At 38.2% G+C, this 19471-nt stretch overlaps 1 protein-coding gene across 1 annotated transcript; it reads left to right on the forward strand.

Moving 5' to 3' along the window:
* Window positions 1–4760: 4760 nt before the first annotated feature.
* Window positions 4761–19047, forward strand: LOC127879336 (uncharacterized). The gene is made up of 8 exons (XM_052426120.1): window positions 4761–4825; window positions 8370–8493; window positions 10313–10419; window positions 11349–11468; window positions 14630–14756; window positions 15175–16386; window positions 16632–16739; window positions 17754–19047. Exons 2-8 carry the CDS (start codon window positions 8418–8420, stop codon window positions 19022–19024), a joined length of 3021 nt encoding a protein of 1006 aa, XP_052282080.1. The 5' UTR covers window positions 4761–4825; window positions 8370–8417; the 3' UTR covers window positions 19025–19047.
* Window positions 19048–19471: the final 424 nt, after the last annotated feature.

The raw sequence follows: 19471 nt of genomic DNA on the forward strand, positions 1-19471 counted from the left end.
TTGTTTGCTTAATTGTGTTGCGTTCTCCATAGTATTTCAGTCGTAAAACGGCGGTAAGTTAACCAACTCACTCTTTTCCTGGCTGTATGAGTAATTACGAAAACTACCGAAAACTCAGGTTCCAGGTCTTATATGAATTCAGTTTTACAAAGCATTCGTCTCAATGCATTTGGCATTCGGCTTACTTCATGTGAGCCTCTGCTTTGTGCTTATTCATTTCGCTTATTAAAACTTACAACCAATATGACTTTTCTAGCATTACTTAGATTTTAAATGAAAATAGTACAGTAACAACATGGACTTGTCATAAAGTAACTACAATTGTAATACAGAAATATGTAATTGTTATTTGACATCATGAATGGACCAGCGGACATTCCCTTTCATACAAATACACATTTGTCCTTCATTAAATCCTATGTTATTGGTGCTTTTTAGAATCACATCATCGAGACAATTCTAATGCGAAGCCAAAACATATAGTTTTTTTAACTTTTTATCAAAGTTAAAATGAGTTAGCGGTTGGATATATATGGATACCCGTATACTTGTATAAGTAAACTACCTAAGCCTACTATCAACTTCGCTACCAACATCACAACACTGTGAATAAATTTTAGCACTATTTAAAAAATAATAAACAATATATCGCATTTATATGCATTTCTTAAATAAAGTTTATTTTATTTATAAGTAAAATATCAAAGTTAAAATATCGAAATACGTAATTTCGTAGAGTCTATTCCTTTGCTCGGTTAGTACGAAGCCTATTGCCGATAGCGCTCGTGAATTGAAGCCTATTAGTGGGTGTCTGTGGGTGCATTTTGAAGTTAATAAGGTCCTTCCACGCTTAAGGCTGCAATATGTTAGGACCCGGAGTGTGGCCCAACACTCCTACTTATTTTGCTTTCTATACCCGCGAAAGATGGAACGAATTTTGAATTTCCAGGTATTTAGTTAATTTATTTATTGACAGTTTTGTATTGTTGGTATGGTCTCATCCGCAGAAAACCCCATCTGTCCGGTATGGTGACCACCTTTACCAAACTCACATGCTTACGGTCACGGGGATCTAACCTGTGTCGACTAGATGAGGAGCGTCAGTACTTAGTTGAGAAACAACTGCGCTTACCGGAAAGCCTGTAAGACAATAGCCAAGTTGCAGTCCCGGATTACCGATTAGGCAGAGAAAGCAATGCCGAAGGGCCCCGCGACTTTTAGGAGCCCCATTAGACAGTGACAAAACAATTAAATACGTAAACATACAGACTGTCGTGATTTTTCGGCGTTAGCTGTATACGCCAGCTTTTCACCTTAGCCTGACCTTTGTTAGCGTCCAACAGAATTCAAATAAAACTTCCCGCGGCCAAGTACAGATGAATACACTTCATTGACTGCATTGGCTGATTTGATAATTCCACTAGAACATAGGAAACATGTCCGCGTCTTTGTAACACTGTATTACTGCGTGTTCAGCATGAAACAGTTTTATCTTTTATAAAAAGGCTTAATAGATAGAACAGTTTTACACTTAATCTCGCCATCAATACAGTTTGTGCGTGCACCTTTATTTTCAGAGGATTTTCAGCGCGAGAACGTTGTGAACTTAAAGGCCATGTTCTCATATTAAGTACTGACTTCCATATTCCTGTCAACATGTTATATGTAAAAGTATAAAGAGCAGTGGAAGCGATGCCTCACTTTAATGTATTGCATTTCAACCCGCGAGGTATAAGGGGTCAGTTCGCGGTTAGTGTGTTTGAATGTCAGAGTTTATATACAGGTCAGACCTTATGTGCTGTTCGGAGTTCGCGGTCAGTAACATAATAGTTATATAATAAAGACAAGATAGCGTGAACTAGGTGAACTGGAATTTTCTTTACCACCAGAAAGATGTGAAATGAAGATATCCAGCGATATTATTTTATGGCATGTCAATAATAGATTATTAATGTGTTTTTAACAATACCATGATAAATATTATTTTTAATTAACAAGAATTATTCCATCATATTTACTAATGTATTATTGCAGCATATTGACTTATGTATTGAGTATGAGCGCGATGATTCTCGATACTGTTAATAATCGAATCAAATACACGTAGCAATGCCCGATAAATTACTCAAACAGGTTTGTTCGAAGAACGCGCGTATACATATTTAAAATATGTACGGAGACTTCGCGTGTGGCCGGTTGACTTTGGTTTTCTGTTTTGTATCTATAGCTTTATGACCAGCAATATGTAATAATGTGAAATAAGCCGCGAAAACTCCGCGTAACATCCCGTACTGCGTTTGATGCAGCTAAAAACTGCACAGAAAAAGATATTTGCATCCTTGATCTCATTCATTTAAATCTTTACCTTCCATAAACTCCAACCACAATCAACGCCGTATATCTTTTTTAAAGATATTTCTTGTTTCTCTTACAGAGTGCAGTGATCTTTTCTCTTACAGACTGCAGTGGGGGGTTTTCTCTTAAATTCTTCATCTAATAAGTTCCTTCCGTAATCCAATAAGTATAATGTCATATGGGCATCAAGGTTTTATAATGACAGTTTATACCTATAAAAGGACATACATTATTTTATGTCTTGCCAGACTTGCCGGTAGGCTAATTTAAACGAGTGAAATCGTCTGGGCACTCGCTATAGAACTTCTTTAAGCACTATGCCGATTATGGGCCTGGCGCGTGGGCCCCAGAAGTTTTACTGCATATGGGCCAGGTGTTAATCCGGAACTGCCAAGTAGCCAAGTAGTGTCGATTATCGGAAAGAAAGGACCACAAAACAAAGCACTGATGCGCAAGTGGGCCATTATGCAACCAGACAATTATCACTATGGTGATAGGGTACTGTCACGGGTACTCGCTGAGCAAACAACCAATAAACGGATTTATGTCAGTGTGTCAACGATGCCTGGTTCACAGATTAATGTCGAATTATTCGATAAGGAACGAAGATTGCATATCAAAAGGGGTAATCTCTTTATTAACAAGTATTCAGGTCTTCCTATATCACCATGGTATATGGCCAGTACCCATATATTCTTTAATTAATATCCCTTCTTAATTTCCTATTCAATGAAAAGTCGCAACAATCTACAACTAATATTTTCTTATTATAACAATAAACAATATATTATTATTTCCTAGTGAGGCGAAATATATCAGGAAAGAATAAAGTTTGTTCTGTGTTAATACTATTATATTCTTAATCGTGCTTTGTTTGTTTTGTTATACTGACGATGTACATTGTGCAAGTCATAATATAACACATGTTCTGTTCTTCGGACTGGATTCGAAATCGAGTATTATATACCTACTCTAGAATTGACGGGGACCTATAAAACAGGTCCCTAGTATTAGACAGACGTGACGCGCTGTTAAACCCGTTGGTAACCTTCTTCCAAACCCGAATATACAACGGTAATTGTTATACAGTAAACCGTTGATGTAAGTTGTCATTCTCTAAAACATGACAACGTAGGAAAGATCTATTCGCAGCCCAATTTCGCGCTGCATAGCATTATCGCAAGAAATCATAATCAAAACACGCCATAGATATCAGCGCCGAAAAAAAGCTTATATGCATATTTACCTAATGTATTTATTTCACGTTTGTGCCATTTCAAATTTATTTTTCCCTCATGGCATATGATTTGGACCCAGGCCGAAAACTACGGTCCGGCACTTAGCTACGCCTATGTGTGTACATTTATCATGTAACATAACATCAGCTTACTATTTCATATATTTCTTTTTTATTTAAATGTTCACTACATACTTTCAACGTATACAATATATATTTTTTTATCCATTCGAAAAAATGTCTCTAAGGCGGCATAAAGAGGACATAGGAAAATATTTTATTTAACTATTTCTTTGACGTGCGCACGTCATAGTTATGACATGCGCACGTCAAGGCTATGACGTGCGCACGTCATAACTATGGCGTGCTCACGTCATAGCTATCGCGGGCGCACGTCATAGCTATCGCGTGCGCACGTCATAGCTATCGCGTGCGCACGTCATAACTATGGCGTGCGCACGTCATATCTATCGCGTGCGCACGCCATAGCTATCGCGTGCGCACGTCATAGCTATCGCGTGCGCACGTCATAGCTATCGCGTGCGCACGTCATATCTATCGCGTGCGCTCGTCATAATGACGTGTGCACGTCATAGCTGACCAATGATAATACGCATCAGATCAGCAATTGATTATCAAAAAATGGAAATACTATGTGATTTGTTTGAAAAGTGTTTGAAAAACTGGGAAATTCAGTTATGACGTGCGCACGTCATAGCTATCGCGTGCGCACGTCATAGAGACTATTAAATAAAAAATATTGCCTATGCCCCCTTTATGCCACTCTATGACGTGCGCTTGTCATACAGACTGTTAAATAAAATATTGCCTATGTTACCTTTATGCCACCGTATGTTTCTCTGAAAAGATAAGTAATAATTAATTGAATCTATCATGCAGTTGAATTGACTACGCTCGTGGGAACTGGGCCACCCACACAAAGCACGCAATCTAATCAATAAAGAAAATAACTTTATACAAACATTTTTATGAATACTTTAACGCCTTCATTAGAACAAAATAATTATAAAACTTTTATATTTCTAAAAAAAATCTGTTTGTAATTGACAATTATTAAAAATATAAATATGCATAAGCCGATTCAAAAATGTCATTTCCATTTATGAACTAGATATTTACCTGACAGGTAATTGATCTAAAATTAGAAGCAAACGGGATGACTGTCATGGCGTCGCACGGAGGCTAAAAATCGGAATATAAACAAAAGACAAAGTGAGTTTAATGCCCTTTCTTTGGATAAAAGGGAATATTTTCGTATCAATCTTTTTGAATAATTAAATCGTGTTAAACATTTTGTGACTATATTTACCTGGATAATGTTCAGGTGAGGACAGTTTTTTTTGTGAAAACACTCGTGTCACGAAATATTGTGCTAATAACTTATTCTTTTGACCAGTTTTTACTGTAAACTATATTACGAAAAAAAACTTCGGTTTGTTTCAGAGATGAAGCGTTTGCGAAACGTTGCTATGTGTACTCAAATGTTAACGTAAATCTATATGTTTGTGAGTTGTTGTTTTTGGCTAACCTCTCAATTAGTCGTTACCAGCCAGATATATTAGACTTATGCAAGTTGTAAATATGTTATTACTTCAGAGAAAACATTAACCCACTCAATATGCTTTTCTTTTAATGTATTATTATCTGGTTGTTATTGGAGGTGAATATTAAAGTATTGCATTTAATTTTGCTTTACATATGTAATCATGTTTAATGTTGCATTAAATTTTTCATTTTTATTTCTGTAAATATACAGATCTTAAAATGTTGATAACAATAAACTTTATTATCACATGCATAGTTTTGTCGCAGGCTTTTCATCCATAAGCTATGTTTTGTCACTGTCTAATGTAGTTCATATAAACGGACTCCCAGAGCCTTTGATAATTTTTGCTATATGGCCGCTCTGGCAGCCCATTGGGCTATAAAGCTTAGAGTTGAATTATTGCAACTATGTCTAATGGGGCTCCTAATACTCCATAGTTTTGAAGAGTATCGACACACATATTTTCAACGATTTATTATCCCCACGCTTTTTGAAAAAAAGGTGGGGATATTGTGGTGATCTCCGCCGTCCGTCCGTCCGTCTGTCCGTCCGTCTGTCCGTCCGTCCGTCCTGGCCACTATCTCCTCCTACACTAAAAGCACTAGAACCTTGAAATTTACACACATGGTAGCTATGAGCATATGTGCGACGGTGCACTATTTGGAATTTTGATCTGACCCCTGGGTCAAAAGTTATAGGGGTTGGGGTGGGGCCACGTCAGAAATTATCACTCATTTTTTTAGGTTATTTTACATTTACTTCTTTATTTCTACACCGATTCACTTCAAATTGATACTGGACCTCACCTATGACAATACGGTCAATCTCAACCATGCATGGCCCCATTCCCAACCCTGGGGCGCCCCGCCCACATAGGCCACACCCACCAAAAATTTCCATTTACTATAATTTTTTCATTTCTACACGGATTCACTTCAAATTGATACTGAACTTTTGTTATGACATTAGGGTCAATCTCAACTATGCATGGCCCCAATCCCAACCCTGGGGCGCCCGCCCACATAGGCCACACCCACCAAAAAAATCCATTTACTATAAAAAAAATTTAGGTTATTTTACATTAACTTCTTCATTTCTACACTGATTCACTTCAAATTGATACTGAACCTCTCTTATGACAAAACGGTCAAACTCAACTATGCATGGCCCCGTTGCCAACCCTGGGGCGCCACGCCCACATAGACCACACCCGCCCAAAATTGCCTTTTACTATAATTTCTTCATTAATACACTGATTCACTTCAAATTGATACTGAACCTCTCTTATGACAATACGGTCAATCTCAACTATGCATGGCCCCATTACCAACCCTGGGGCACCCCGCCCACATAGGCCACACCCTCCCAAAATTGCCTTTTACTATAACTTCTTTATTTTTACACCCATTCACTTCTAATTGATACTGAACTTCTCTTATGACAATACAGTCAATCTCAACTATGCATGGCCCCATGATCAACCCTGGGGCGCCCTTGGGTCAAACATGCGGCGTGGGGATACGCGTCGGCCTCTGCCGCGCCATTTCTAGTTCAAATTAAAAATGGGGACGGAAAAGCATGATACTTGGAGATATTTTTCCGTACCCACCCACTTTTGAATGTTTCGTTTTTGTTTAAACACAATAAAATCGAAATTAATTGAATCAAAGATACTAGGCTATTAACAAATAAAAAAAAATTTGTCCATATAAGCTATGATGGGGCGAGTAGTTATATAAGTGGGGCGAGTCGTTATATAGGTGGGCAAAATCGTTATAAAACATGGGGGCCGGGCGAGTCGTTCTGGGGCAAGTCGTTACCAATTCTAACGTCCTAAGGGGCTTTTGTCCAAAAGGGCAAATGTCCTAAGGGGCTTTTGTCCTAGGGGCTATTGTCCTAGTGGCTTATGTACGAGAGGGCTAATGCAGTGGTATTTTTACAAATTTTCTCATCTGAGTTCTGGGACTCGATGATTTGCAAATCTATGAGTCCCCGAATCGAACGAATGAGTCCAAATATTAAACGATTATTTTTTGAGAAATTTCAATGCATTTTTGGGACTCACATAATTGGAAACTTTGCATCCCCAGAGGTTTTTGTGAGTCCAGGACGCAGGACTCGCAGGTAAAAAAATCACTGCTAATGTCCTACACTCAATTTGATAGACTAGTCTATAAGAAATGAGACATCTAATGTAAATGAAATTATTAAATGTCCATCCTGTACCTTAAGCTTCATTTAATATATCTTTGAGTAACCTGATTCTTTCTCAGCACTCCTACCTAATTTACTTAAGACTAGACTTGCCAAAACTGGGAATATTTTCAATCATAGCGATATAATATATCTGGTAAGTGCTGTACAAAGTGGACTCAATATTTGCTTATGAATGACTTTTATGCTTATTGATAGTCCTACATGCATATCATTTATTATCCCATTTAATTGTTTATTATGTTATCTCCATAATTTTGATATAATATTAATACAGGTAAAATGCCAATTTTAGCATTTTCTGAAATAATTTATATAAAATGTATACTTCATCTATAAGATCAACCTTACACAGAATAAATTTCATTGTTTTTCATTGAAAATTGACATTAAATTGTACTAATATGTTTTTAAATAAAATTGTTCTTAATGAATTTATTCAATAGTTTTTGAGACAATCCCAAATGTAAAATTAGATCTGAACTTCCAGATCTTAAAATCGAAGGGAGCTCACAAATGACTGCGATATCCTTAGTTTAACTTATTCTTTTTACAAAATTTATAGCATTTATATCAAATTCATTATACATTGTTTTTAGGCATTATGATGTACAATAGGAAAATGTACTTAAAATGAGAAGAAACTAATAATTGATTCAAAGAAGTAAACATTCTTTGTTAAATCAGAGAAACCTGTTGTAAATATGTTTAAAGTGTAACAGACTGAGTTAAGAAATCTGCACATCTTTGAACAATACTTAATGTCCACACTTTAGGTTAAACAAATAACATAACATGTAAAGCAAATAAGAAGGGGTACAGTCAAGAATACATGTACATGTAACTTCCCACTTCAATATATCCATAACTTCAACTTAAGAGAGTTAGAGACAACAAGGTTCAGCTATAACTTAAAATTACAATTTGTACTAAACCTTGTAAATATAACAGTATGTCCATATATAGCTTGGATAAGATCTCTATTGTTTGTTTTAGAAAACAAAAAAATGTAAAAAGAGTTAACTGAAAACCACGAAGTGAAAGATGATATCCAAGATGTTGGTCTGGGTGGCAGTTGTCATGGTGATACCAATAGTCACCTTGGGTCAGAAGAAGGATTGTAAGAGCTTTTCTTTGCAGAAGATATAATTATGGTGTTTTAAACCGGCAATCATCATCTTTTTGTTTATTTTGTATGTCAACATTTTTGTGATGTCTGTGACAAATATAGTGGGTATATTGTTGGCAGTTATGTAGGCTTAAAAAGAAGGTTTAGTATACCACATACACCACATACACCACATAATTGCTCTTAATAGTTGTGAGGTTTTAGAAGACACATCCAAATGGTGGAGTTGTAATAAATAGACAGGGCTTACCCTGGCTCAAAATTTCTTAAGCCAAAATGCCTTGCTATGGCAAATTCTTCTATTTTTATCCCCACGCTTTTTGAAAAAAAGGTGGGGATATTGTGGTGATCTCCGCCGTCCGTCCGTCTGTCCGTCCGTCTGTCCGTCTGTCCGTCCGTCCTGGCCACTATCTCCTCCTACACTAAAAGCACTAGAACCTTGAAATTTACACACATGGTAGCTATGAGCATATGTGCGACCCTGCACTATTTGGAATTTTGATCTGACCCCTGGGTCAAAAGTTATAGGGGTTGGGGTGGGGCCGCGTCAGAAATTATCACTCATTTTTTTAGGTTATTTTACATTTACTTCTTTATTTCTACACCGATTCACTTCAAATTGATACTGGACCTCACCTATGACAATACGGTCAATCTCAACCATGCATGGCCCCATTCCCAACCCTGGGGCGCCCCGCCCACATAGGCCACACCCACCAAAAATTTCCATTTACTATAATTTTTTCATTTCTACACGGATTCACTTCAAATTGATACTGAACTTTTGTTATGACATTAGGGTCAATCTCAACTATGCATGGCCCCAATCCCAACCCTGGGGCGCCCGCCCACATAGGCCACACCCACCAAAAAATTCCATTTACTATAATTTTTTCATTTCTACACGGATTCACTTCAAATTGATACTGAACTTCTCTTATGACATTAGGGTCAATCTCAACTATGCATGTTCCCATAACCAACCCTGGGGCCCCGCCCACATAGACCACACCCACCCAAAATTGCCTTTACTATAATTTCTTCATTTCTACACCGATTCACTTCAAATTGATATTGAACTTCTCTTATGACAATACAGTCAATCTCAACTATGCATGGCCCCATTACCAACCCTGGGGCGCCCCGCCCACATAGACCACACCCACCCAAAATTGCCTTTTACTATAATTTCTTCATTTCTACACCGATTCACTTCAAATTGATACTGAACCTCTCTTATGACAATACGGTCAATCTCAACTATGCATGGCCCCATTACCAACCCTGGGGCGCCCTGCCCACATATGTCACACCCACCCAAAATTGCCTTTTACTATAACTTCTTCATTTCTACACCAATTCACTTCTAATTGATGATGAACTTCTCTTATGACAATACGGTCAATCTCAGCTATGCATGGCCCCATTACCAACCCTGGGGCACACCTAGGTCAAACATTCGGCGTGGGGATACGCGTCGGCCTCTGCCGCGCCATTTCTAGTTGGCTATGTTATAAGTTTTAATGATGAAAAAGTTGTAGCCAAATAGAATTTTCTATAGCCAAATATGTCAATTTGTAGCCATTTGCCTATAAAGCAAATGGCAGAGTAAGCCCTGATAGAAATGTTGTATGTTATTGTTTCTTTAACCAGTGTTGTATCCAAGTTGTGTATATAGAAAGAAACGAAAAAAAGAAATACATGTACATTTAATGCAAGAAGTTTCAAACCCTGTAAATCCTTGAAACACACCGATAGATAAAACAACTTGTGTGATCTTGATTCATGATGATTCCTTTTCGTGTTGTAGATTACATGGATAATACTCAGGACTGCGGGAAAATCGGTACTGAAACTATTGCAGATGGGGTAATTGTGAACATTTACGCAAAAACTGGCAGCGGAAATCCACAGCAGGTAAAATCAAACACATAAATGCAATTGATCTTTACTTTGAAGGGTTTTAATTTGTGAAATTGGAATAAAACAATAATTTTGGAATAATCTGTGTTATTCAAACAATGCTTTATATTCAGTTTTAAATATTGTATTTATTATTTTGATTAATTATGAATAAAATAAAGACTTGCAAATATAAGTGAATCATTTAGAATGATTTTACCACGAAACTGTATGTATGTATGCATTAAAAAAACAGCTTTGTCCATGTATGCATTAAACACAGTTTAAAAAAAAAACTGTAAAAATTATTGGAGAACAAACACAGTTACTTTTAATAAAAAGTGCTTTATATGCTTGTAACAATCAATGTGTATGTTTGTAGTTAGTTAACAGTTTTATTCATAAGCGCAGTATGGTCATTTCTTAATATTGCTTGTATGCATAAGCTGTGATACTTGTATTGCCTTGTGTTCAAAAACCTTACATTTTACTCTTTACCACTTAGATACGTATTTTCACTCATTTGTATTCCCTAAGAAATTTATTTTTAATTTAATTTTAATACTTTTCTTACTAGATTCAAGTTTAAAGGCTTCATTTCCAACCATTAGATACTGATTAGCAGCAAACAGCACTGATTAGCAGCAAACAGCTTAAAACCTGAACAGACTGCGAGTTTCTTGCAAGCTGTTCTAGTTTTATGCTGGTTGCAAAAGCCATTTTCACTTCGCTTCTTATGGGGAAAAGGGTTAAAGTAAAGCTGTTTATAAAAGTAAATAAAATAAAAGTAATAAAATTAAAATAAGAAGGAATGTTAAAAAAAGTTTGCAATAACATTTTGAACACTTAAAATTTATCAGAATGTGAACTATATTTAAACCCCTATAGTATGAGAAGTTTTTGAGCAATTCACTGTTTAACATTTGCTCCCATTTGTTGTTCAGGGCAGCTGCACTATGAACTTCATGGCTGCCACTACAGATGCTACCCTACGGGTGGAGTTCCCATCCTTCAACATCCAGAGCTGTCAGGTCTTCCTGCAGCTCTCCGGAGGCGGCAGCTTTGTAAGTCTTGCACCCTTACGGTAACCTACACCCCAATACTCGCATTTGACAACACTAGCACCATGATGGTATTGAGGGGAAGATTACCGCCTTGATCCCTTCTTTGTTGCAATTGATTTTTAGCTCATCTATTTTTTGAAAAAAAAATATGAGCTATTGTCATCACCTTGGCGTCGGCGTCCGGTTAAGTTTTGCGTTTAGGTCCACTTTTCTCAGAAAGTATCAATGCTATTGCATTCAAACTTGGTACACTTACTAACTATCATGAGGGGACTGGGCAGGCAAAGTTAGATAACTCTGGTGTGCATTTTGACTGAATTATCAGCCCTTTTTATACTTAGAAAATTGAAAATTTTGGTTAAGTTTTGCGTTTAGGTCCACTTTTTTTAGAAAGTATCAATGCTATTGCATTCAAACTGGGTACACTTACTAACTATCATTAGGGGACTTGGCAGGCAAAGTTAGATAGCTCTGGCGTGCATTTTGACAGAATAATGTGCCCTTTTTATACTTAGAAAATTGAAAATTTTGGTTAAGTTTTGTGTTTAGGTCCATTTTATTCCTTAAGTATCAAAGCTATTGCTTTCATACTTGCAACACTTACTAACTATCATAAGGGGACTGTGCAGGCAAAGTAATGTAACTCTGACTGGCATTTTGACAGAATTATGTGCCCTTTTTATACTTAGAAAATTGAAAATTTGGTTAAGTTTTGTGTTTAGGTCCACTTTAGTCCTACAGTATCAAAGCTATTGCTTTCATACTTGCAACACTTATAAACTATCATAAGGGGACTGTGCAGGCAAAGTTATGTAACTCTGACTGGCATTTGGACGGAATTATGGGCCCTTTATACTTAGAAAATTGAAAATTTGGTTAAGTTTTGTGTTTTGGTCCACTTTACCCCTAAAGTATCATAGATATTGCTTTCATACTTGGAACACTCGCAAACTATCATAAGGGTACATTAAAAGGACAAGTTGCATAACTCTGGATGTCATTTTTACAGAATTATGGCCCTTTTTTGACTTAGTAACTTTGAATATATGGTTAAATTTTGTTTTTCGATCCATTTTACTTCTTAAGTATCAAGGCTATTGCTTTCAAATTTCAAATACTTTCATGCTATCATGAGGTTACTGTACCTGGCAAGTTGAATTTTACCATGACCTTTGAATGACCTTGACTGTCAAGGTCAAATTATTAAATTTTGCTAAAATTGCCATAACTTCTTTATTTATGATTAGATTTGATTGATACTTTGACAAAACTACTCTTACCTGACATACCACAATAGACTCCACCCAAACCATTCCCCGTGCTCCCCCCGAATCCCCCCCTTTTTTTTAAGATCATCTCACAAATGACCACCACACCCTCACACTTTACCCCCAACCCCCCAACCCCCCCCCCCCCCCCCAACACAACTATTTATTTTTATTATTTTATGTTTGAAATACCGTCCTACCATCGCACCCAAGAATACCCCGCCACCCCCGTCCCCCACCCGAATCACCCCCCCTATTTTTTTTATTTTTTTTTAATTTTTTTTTAAGATCATCTCACAAATTACCACCACACCCTCACACTCTACTACCCCCCCCCCCCCCCCCACCTCACCCCCCCCCCCCCAATTTTATTTATTTTTTGAAACGGTTAAAAAACACAAATATTTATTTTTATTATTTTATGTTTGAAATACCATCCAACCATCGCACCCAAGAATCCCCACCCCCACTCCCCCCCCCCCCCCCCCCGAATTTTTTTTTTGCATTTTTTTCACATTTTTGGAAGATAATGTAATAAATGTCCACACCCCCACGCTATACACCCCTCTTCACTCCACCCCTCCCTCCTTTGTGATTGAAAATGAGAGTCCCTTCACCTTTAACAAGAAAATAGATGAGCAGTCTGCACCCGCAAGGCGGTGCTCTTGTTAATGAATTATATGTACATGTTTTATACATGAGTATGTATCAAATTACTCGGTCTCCACATTGTTTTAACTCCAAAAACAAAGTAGAAATATCTGACCCTGATTTTTATGCTCCCCGAAATAAAATTTCGGCGGAGCATATAGCTGCCAGTTTGTCCTTCCTTCCTTACTTCGGTCACACTTTTGTTACACTTTCTCATAGCACCTTCAATACTTAACCGATCTCTTTCATATTTGGCATGTAGGTACCTTGCATGGACCTCTACCTTTTGATGAGGTTTGAGGTCACTGGGGTCAAGGTCACTGAGGCTAATAATAGATTCTTCTGTTACACTTTTGTTACAGTTTCTCATAGCACCTTCAATACTTAACCGATCTCTTTCATATTTGGCATGTAGGTACCTTGCATGGACCTCTACATTTTGATGAGGTTTGAGGTCACTGGGGTCCAGGTCACTGAGGCTAATAATAAAAAAAGTATTCGTCACTCTTTTGTTACAGTTTCTCATAGCACCTCCAATACTAAACCGATCTCTTTCATATTTGGCATGTAGGTACCTTGCATGGACCTCTACCTTTTGATGAGGTTTGAGGTCACTGGGGTCAAGGTCACTGAGGCTGATAATAGATTTTTCCGTCACTCTTTTGTTACAGTTTCTCATAGCACCTTCAATACTTAACCGATCTCTTTCATATTTGGCATGTAGGTACCTTGCATGGACCTCTACCTTTTGATGAGGTTTGAGGTTACTCTGGTCAAGGTCACTAAGGCTAATAATAGATATTTCCGTCACTCTTTTGCTACTGTTTCTCATAGCGCCTTCAATACTTAACCAATCGCTTTCATATTTGGCATTTAGGTACCTTGCATGGACCTCTACCTTTTGATGAGGTTTGAGGTCACTGGGTCAAGGCACAGAGGCTAATAATAGATATTTTTAGGTGTTTATTATCACATACATTTGTACATTGACAAAGAGCATCCATCAGTTTCACTGATATTCTTGTTTGCATACATTTTTTCATATAGAGCATATTGATAATTAATTACAAGAAACCAATTTTCATAAAACAATATTATATTTAAACAATGTATGCCATAAACAATATACTGCACAGATTCTTTAAATTAGTTTAGGGGTGTCTGGAAGAAACAAGAAATGATAATGATAAAATGAAGGTTAGTTCTTTAATTTAAAGTAATGTTTTGTTATTGTTTTTTCAGCAAGAGTATAAATGTGGAGACACCCCTAGTTCGTATTTCTCCATTGGTCGTACTGTGGGAATCACACTGAGCAGACGGGACCAGTCCACTGCCTATAGCTTCACCCTCAATGTGATACCGGTGCCAAGTAGGTCACATGCTATATAAATCTGGGGGCTTGATTTTCTTGTTTGTCTTCCAATCTTTAAATACAAAAAAATAAAACCTGGAAAAGTGGTGTAAACTGCCGGGAGGCAGATGGCACATGCATATTTAAATAATGTAAGAGAAAGACATTTTAAACTATTCAAAAAGAAATGAAAATGAATCTTCTTTGTTTTTTATAGTGACTGGATGCTTAGAAAATAAAAATTATAACTTCAATACATTTTGTTCCGATGGTATTAATACAATTGGCTGACAATACCAGTGCAAATCTATAGTTAATATTTCTATTACAAACTATTTTTAACATATAGATAGCAGCTAATAATAAGTATGTGTTTTATATATTCTATATCGCAACTTATTTCATGACCTATGATTGTGTGTGTTGTGTCTTATAGGGGACAGGTTCCCTCCAGCCTCTGATTCCAACCCTGCATCAGTGGGTCTCATAGCTGGCCTGGTGGGCTCCATATTCGGGCTCATCTTTATAGCGTCCTGTATAGGTGTGTGCTGCTTCCGCAAATACAAAGCCCGTGGGTCGTCAAAGAGTCCCTATCTTTATGAGTCAAACAAGAAGAACGTCGATAATGATGAACTTAATAACAGTGCAAGTGTTGGTTACACAAACGAGAGTCTAAATGGTTCACCATTCTCCAAGAAGAAGCTTCTTGCTCACTCGTCCGACAGCAGTGAAGAGAACAAAGATTTGCGGGCACCCAAGAGGGAGTTTAAGAGTAGGTTCAATAGGGAAAATACAGCAGGAAATGGTGAGAACACTAAAAATGGGAGTGCGTTTGTGATCCCACCGGCACCCCCAGCCCCTAAACTGGACATTCCGAATGGTAGACGGGGGTCTTCCAGTGAGGAAAATAGGGACGTGTTTGGATCTCAGGAACGGGGCATTGATGTGGAGGTACGACCTAAAAACCCTCTGTTAGGAGCTTTAAAAAGCAATCCAAAGTTTCAGAATACATTCAGCTCTACCGAGCGTGACGCTGAAGAAAGAGCAAAAAGGATTTCATCATCATCTTCCTTTGAAAAGCTGGGCGAGGCCCCAAGGCCTCCTGCGAGTAACACCACAGCAGCCAAGCCAAGTCTTCCAGCAGTTCCAAAATCTCCCAAAGGAAGGAAGCCTAAAACTGCAGGGATTCAGCGCGCCCCTCGGCCCCTGTCCATGTCAGATGAGGAAGTGGCACAGATTGAGAGGGGACTGCCAAAGGACGGTCAGGACCCAAATATCAAAGTTCTCCATGACAACAGTACATCTTCTTCATCAAGCGAAATTGTGCCAATCAGTGTGAAAAACAATGCAAACGAGAAGCGTAAACCAGACACTAAGCATGGTTTAAGGCCGGACAGGACTGCTAAGGGAAAGAAACAACAAACACAATCAGTGTCAAGTTATCTTGACCCAGATCCTGTGCTCAGTCAGCGGGGCCTTGCTAAAGACCGGCTGCAGTCGACAGACGGGGAGTCAGAGAGGCCCAGGAATCAGAAGGACAGGACTGTGGAACAAAACAGAGAGCCGCGTGAACCTTTTGAGAAGATGGGGGCGGGACGATACAGCAAGGGGAAAGGTCGAAAATCTCCACGTCCTGGCAAAGGCTCAGGTATGATAACCTTAAAAAAATATATAATTCTTCTTGAATGTAGTTCTTCTTTTTTTAGGCTTTTTTTTTAAATTGTGCTTTTAAATTAAACGTGTACATGTACGTGGTTATGTGGTTTTTTAGTTCTAGATAGCTGTCATGTTTTCACATTTTTAACTTAAGAGTATACAAATACCCAAAATAACAAAACCAAAAGTATTCTTTCAATGTTTGTATACAAAATTTAAGTACATGTTTATGCTCAGGTCGTGGGTTCAGCCATCGTAGAGGTCGAAGTGCTGACAGGTTGGACCAGCGTCCCACAACACCATTGAGCAGCTTTGGATCCATGGAAGACCTGGAATCACTTCCACGTATGTCACTGCTCAATATTCGCTCTCTACAATTTCTTATGTTGGTATATTACTGTCTGCTTGTAGTTGAAATAAACATTTAAGAATCCTGATCTAGAGGAATGCAAAATTTGCATTGAGATTGATTGCGTTCAATTTCACTATTTAAATGTTGTAAAATGTGTTCTTATATGCTTATTTTTGAGTGTTCGCCTTTCTTGAAAAGATTAATTCATTGGATGGTTATGTTTGGCGCATTGTACAATTTGTCAATGCTTTAAGACTGAGTTATTAAACCAATTGATAATAAACAATTTGAACCAGTTGTTTCCCATTACAAATAAGTATATTCCCCACACCTGTTGCTTTTTAACCAGGTTTTCCGAAGGAAAAAACTGGTTATTAGATTGGCGAATGCGGGCGGGCTGGCGGGCGGGCGGAACAAGCTTGTCCGGGCCATAACTTTGTCGTTCATTGTAAGATTTTAAAATCATTTGGCACATTTGTTAACCATCATTAGACGGTGTGTCGCGCGAAAAAATTACGTCAATATCTCCAAGGTCAAGGTCACACTTTGAGTACGAAGGTAAAAAATAGCCATAAATGAGCTTGTCTGGGCTATAACTATATCATTCATTATGAGATTTTAAAATCATTTGGCACATTTGTTCACCATCATGGGACGGTGTGTCGCACGAAAGAATCACGTCAATATCTCCAATGTCAAGGTCGCCACGACTAAAAATAGATTTATTTTAAAACAAACTTACAAAGGGGGTTAATTTTGTTTGTTCATTTCAAAAGTTCATTTTGAGTTGTCTCCCTTTATCAGATTTTTTTTCACAATGAAAACCTGGTTTTGTGACAATTTTGTCCCTTGTCTAAATTTAACATCTATTGTCTAGTAATCACATTTATTTCTCAAATTACAAAGAACACAGTATTTAATATACATCTTTTTCTTGACCATTACACTGGTCATTATGTTCAAAACTTGATTAACACACCATGTCACCATTATCTTACCATTTACAGAACTTCAAAGAGCCAGCTCAAAGTCGTCCCTATACTCCTCTCGATCGTCGCTGTATGACCGGCGCAGACGGCGGAAAGGTTCGACCGGGTCATACGTGAGTTACCGCGACGACATCTCGGTGGGCAAGTTCTCCGACGAGGAAGACTCTGACGATGGCTATGTGAAACCACTGAGTCGGATGGATAAAGAGAGGATGTATCGCTCAGACAACGACCTTGGCAGACGAAAGGGAAAGGAGATTGCCACACAGACATTGAGAGAGACTGCAACTCAGACTGGGGACGCTGTAGCAGTGAGTGTAGAGAATAAGTTATTTTTTACTAAGAAAAAGAAAAGGTCAAGGAATGTAAGTAGTTCAGGTACACAGACTACAAAGAAAGATCCGAAAGAGGCTAAACTGCGATCGAAGTCCACTGATCAGATAAAAGAGAAAGATAAGGTGGTTACAGAGAAAGACAAAAAAATAGTTGAAGACAATAATAATGTGATTACTGACAAAGAGAAAAAGGAGACTAAGAACCGCAAGACTAAGCGTGCTAAGAGTGTGAATGCCCTCGATACTGAGGAGGATGAAGTGGATATGGTGAAACCCAAACCAAAACCTAAACCCCGCAAATCAACAAGCGCTAACACTATACTTGATGATTTGCCTAAAAGTGCTTCTCAGGGGAATTTAGCGGATCCTAACCTCAATCTGTACAACCCAGGAATGGAAAGATTTCAGCCCCAGCAAGTGCCAGTAGGCTATCCTGCAGCTCCAGGCATGCAGCCGACTGGTTACCCGGGGCAACCAGGGGTTACTATGCAACCACCATATCCCATGTATCCACCACCAAGTTACCCAGCAACCCAGTACCCACCTCAGACAATGGTTAACGTGCCTGTGCATGTTCCCAAACAGAGGAACAAATCTAACTGGGAAATGTTGTGTGAGATGACCGATGGACAAAAAGCGAGGGATGAGTTTGCTGAGACTGGATCAGTGGCAAGCTCTGTGTTCACAAACAATCCAGCATATGGTAACCCCCCTGGAAACCCTTACTATGGAAACCAGCAGTTTTACAACTATCCTGTCCCGCCAGGACCCATACAGCAGCCCATCAGACACGTCAGCAGTAATCCAGAGTATGAAAATGCTTACACGAGGGCAAAGAGTAATGAAAATACAGACTTAAGGGCAGGGCCAACATCAAAATTGCAGCCAACTCAGAAATCTCAACACAGCAGTGGAAGTGGAAGTAGTAATAGTAAAGCAGAAAGTATTGTATAAATGTGCAATGTTCATAATTATTTTTGAACCTTTATATATATATATATATATATATATATATATATATATATATATACATAATTTTTTATCTTTCGAGAAAACATATAAGTAGTTTGTTGCAATTATGTAGAGCCTTATTGTTTTTAACCAGGTTTTCCGAAGGAAAAAACTGGTTATTAGATTGGCGAATGCGGGCGGGCTGGCTGGCTGGCTGGCTGGCGGGCTGGCTGGCTGGCGGGCTGGCGGGCTGGCGGAATAAGCTTGTCCGGGCCATAACTATGTCGTTCATTGTCAGATTTTAAAATCATTTGGCACATTTGTTCACCATCATTGGACGGTGTGTCGCGAGAAATAATTACGTCGATATCTCCAAGGTCAAGGTCACACTTTGAGTTCAAAGGTCAAAAATGGCCATAAATGAGCTTGTCCGAGCCATAACTATGTCGT

The sequence above is a fragment of the Dreissena polymorpha genome, chromosome 1, assembly GCF_020536995.1.
Source record: "Dreissena polymorpha isolate Duluth1 chromosome 1, UMN_Dpol_1.0, whole genome shotgun sequence".
In the NCBI taxonomy this organism is placed as follows: domain Eukaryota; kingdom Metazoa; phylum Mollusca; class Bivalvia; order Myida; family Dreissenidae; genus Dreissena; species Dreissena polymorpha.

What these genes read in the sequence shown, in the direction of transcription:
- LOC127879336 (XM_052426120.1), top strand. Translation starts at nt 8,418, where the DNA reads ATGATATCCAAGATGTTGGTCTGGGTGGCAGTTGTCATGGTGATACCA. An exon ending in TCTCCGGAGGCGGCAGCTTT is followed by an intron (nt 11,469 to 14,629) that starts GTAAGTCTTGCA and finishes TTGTTTTTTCAG; the next exon opens with CAAGAGTATAAATGTGGAGA. An exon ending in ACGTCCTGGCAAAGGCTCAG is followed by an intron (nt 16,387 to 16,631) that starts GTATGATAACCT and finishes GTTTATGCTCAG; the next exon opens with GTCGTGGGTTCAGCCATCGT.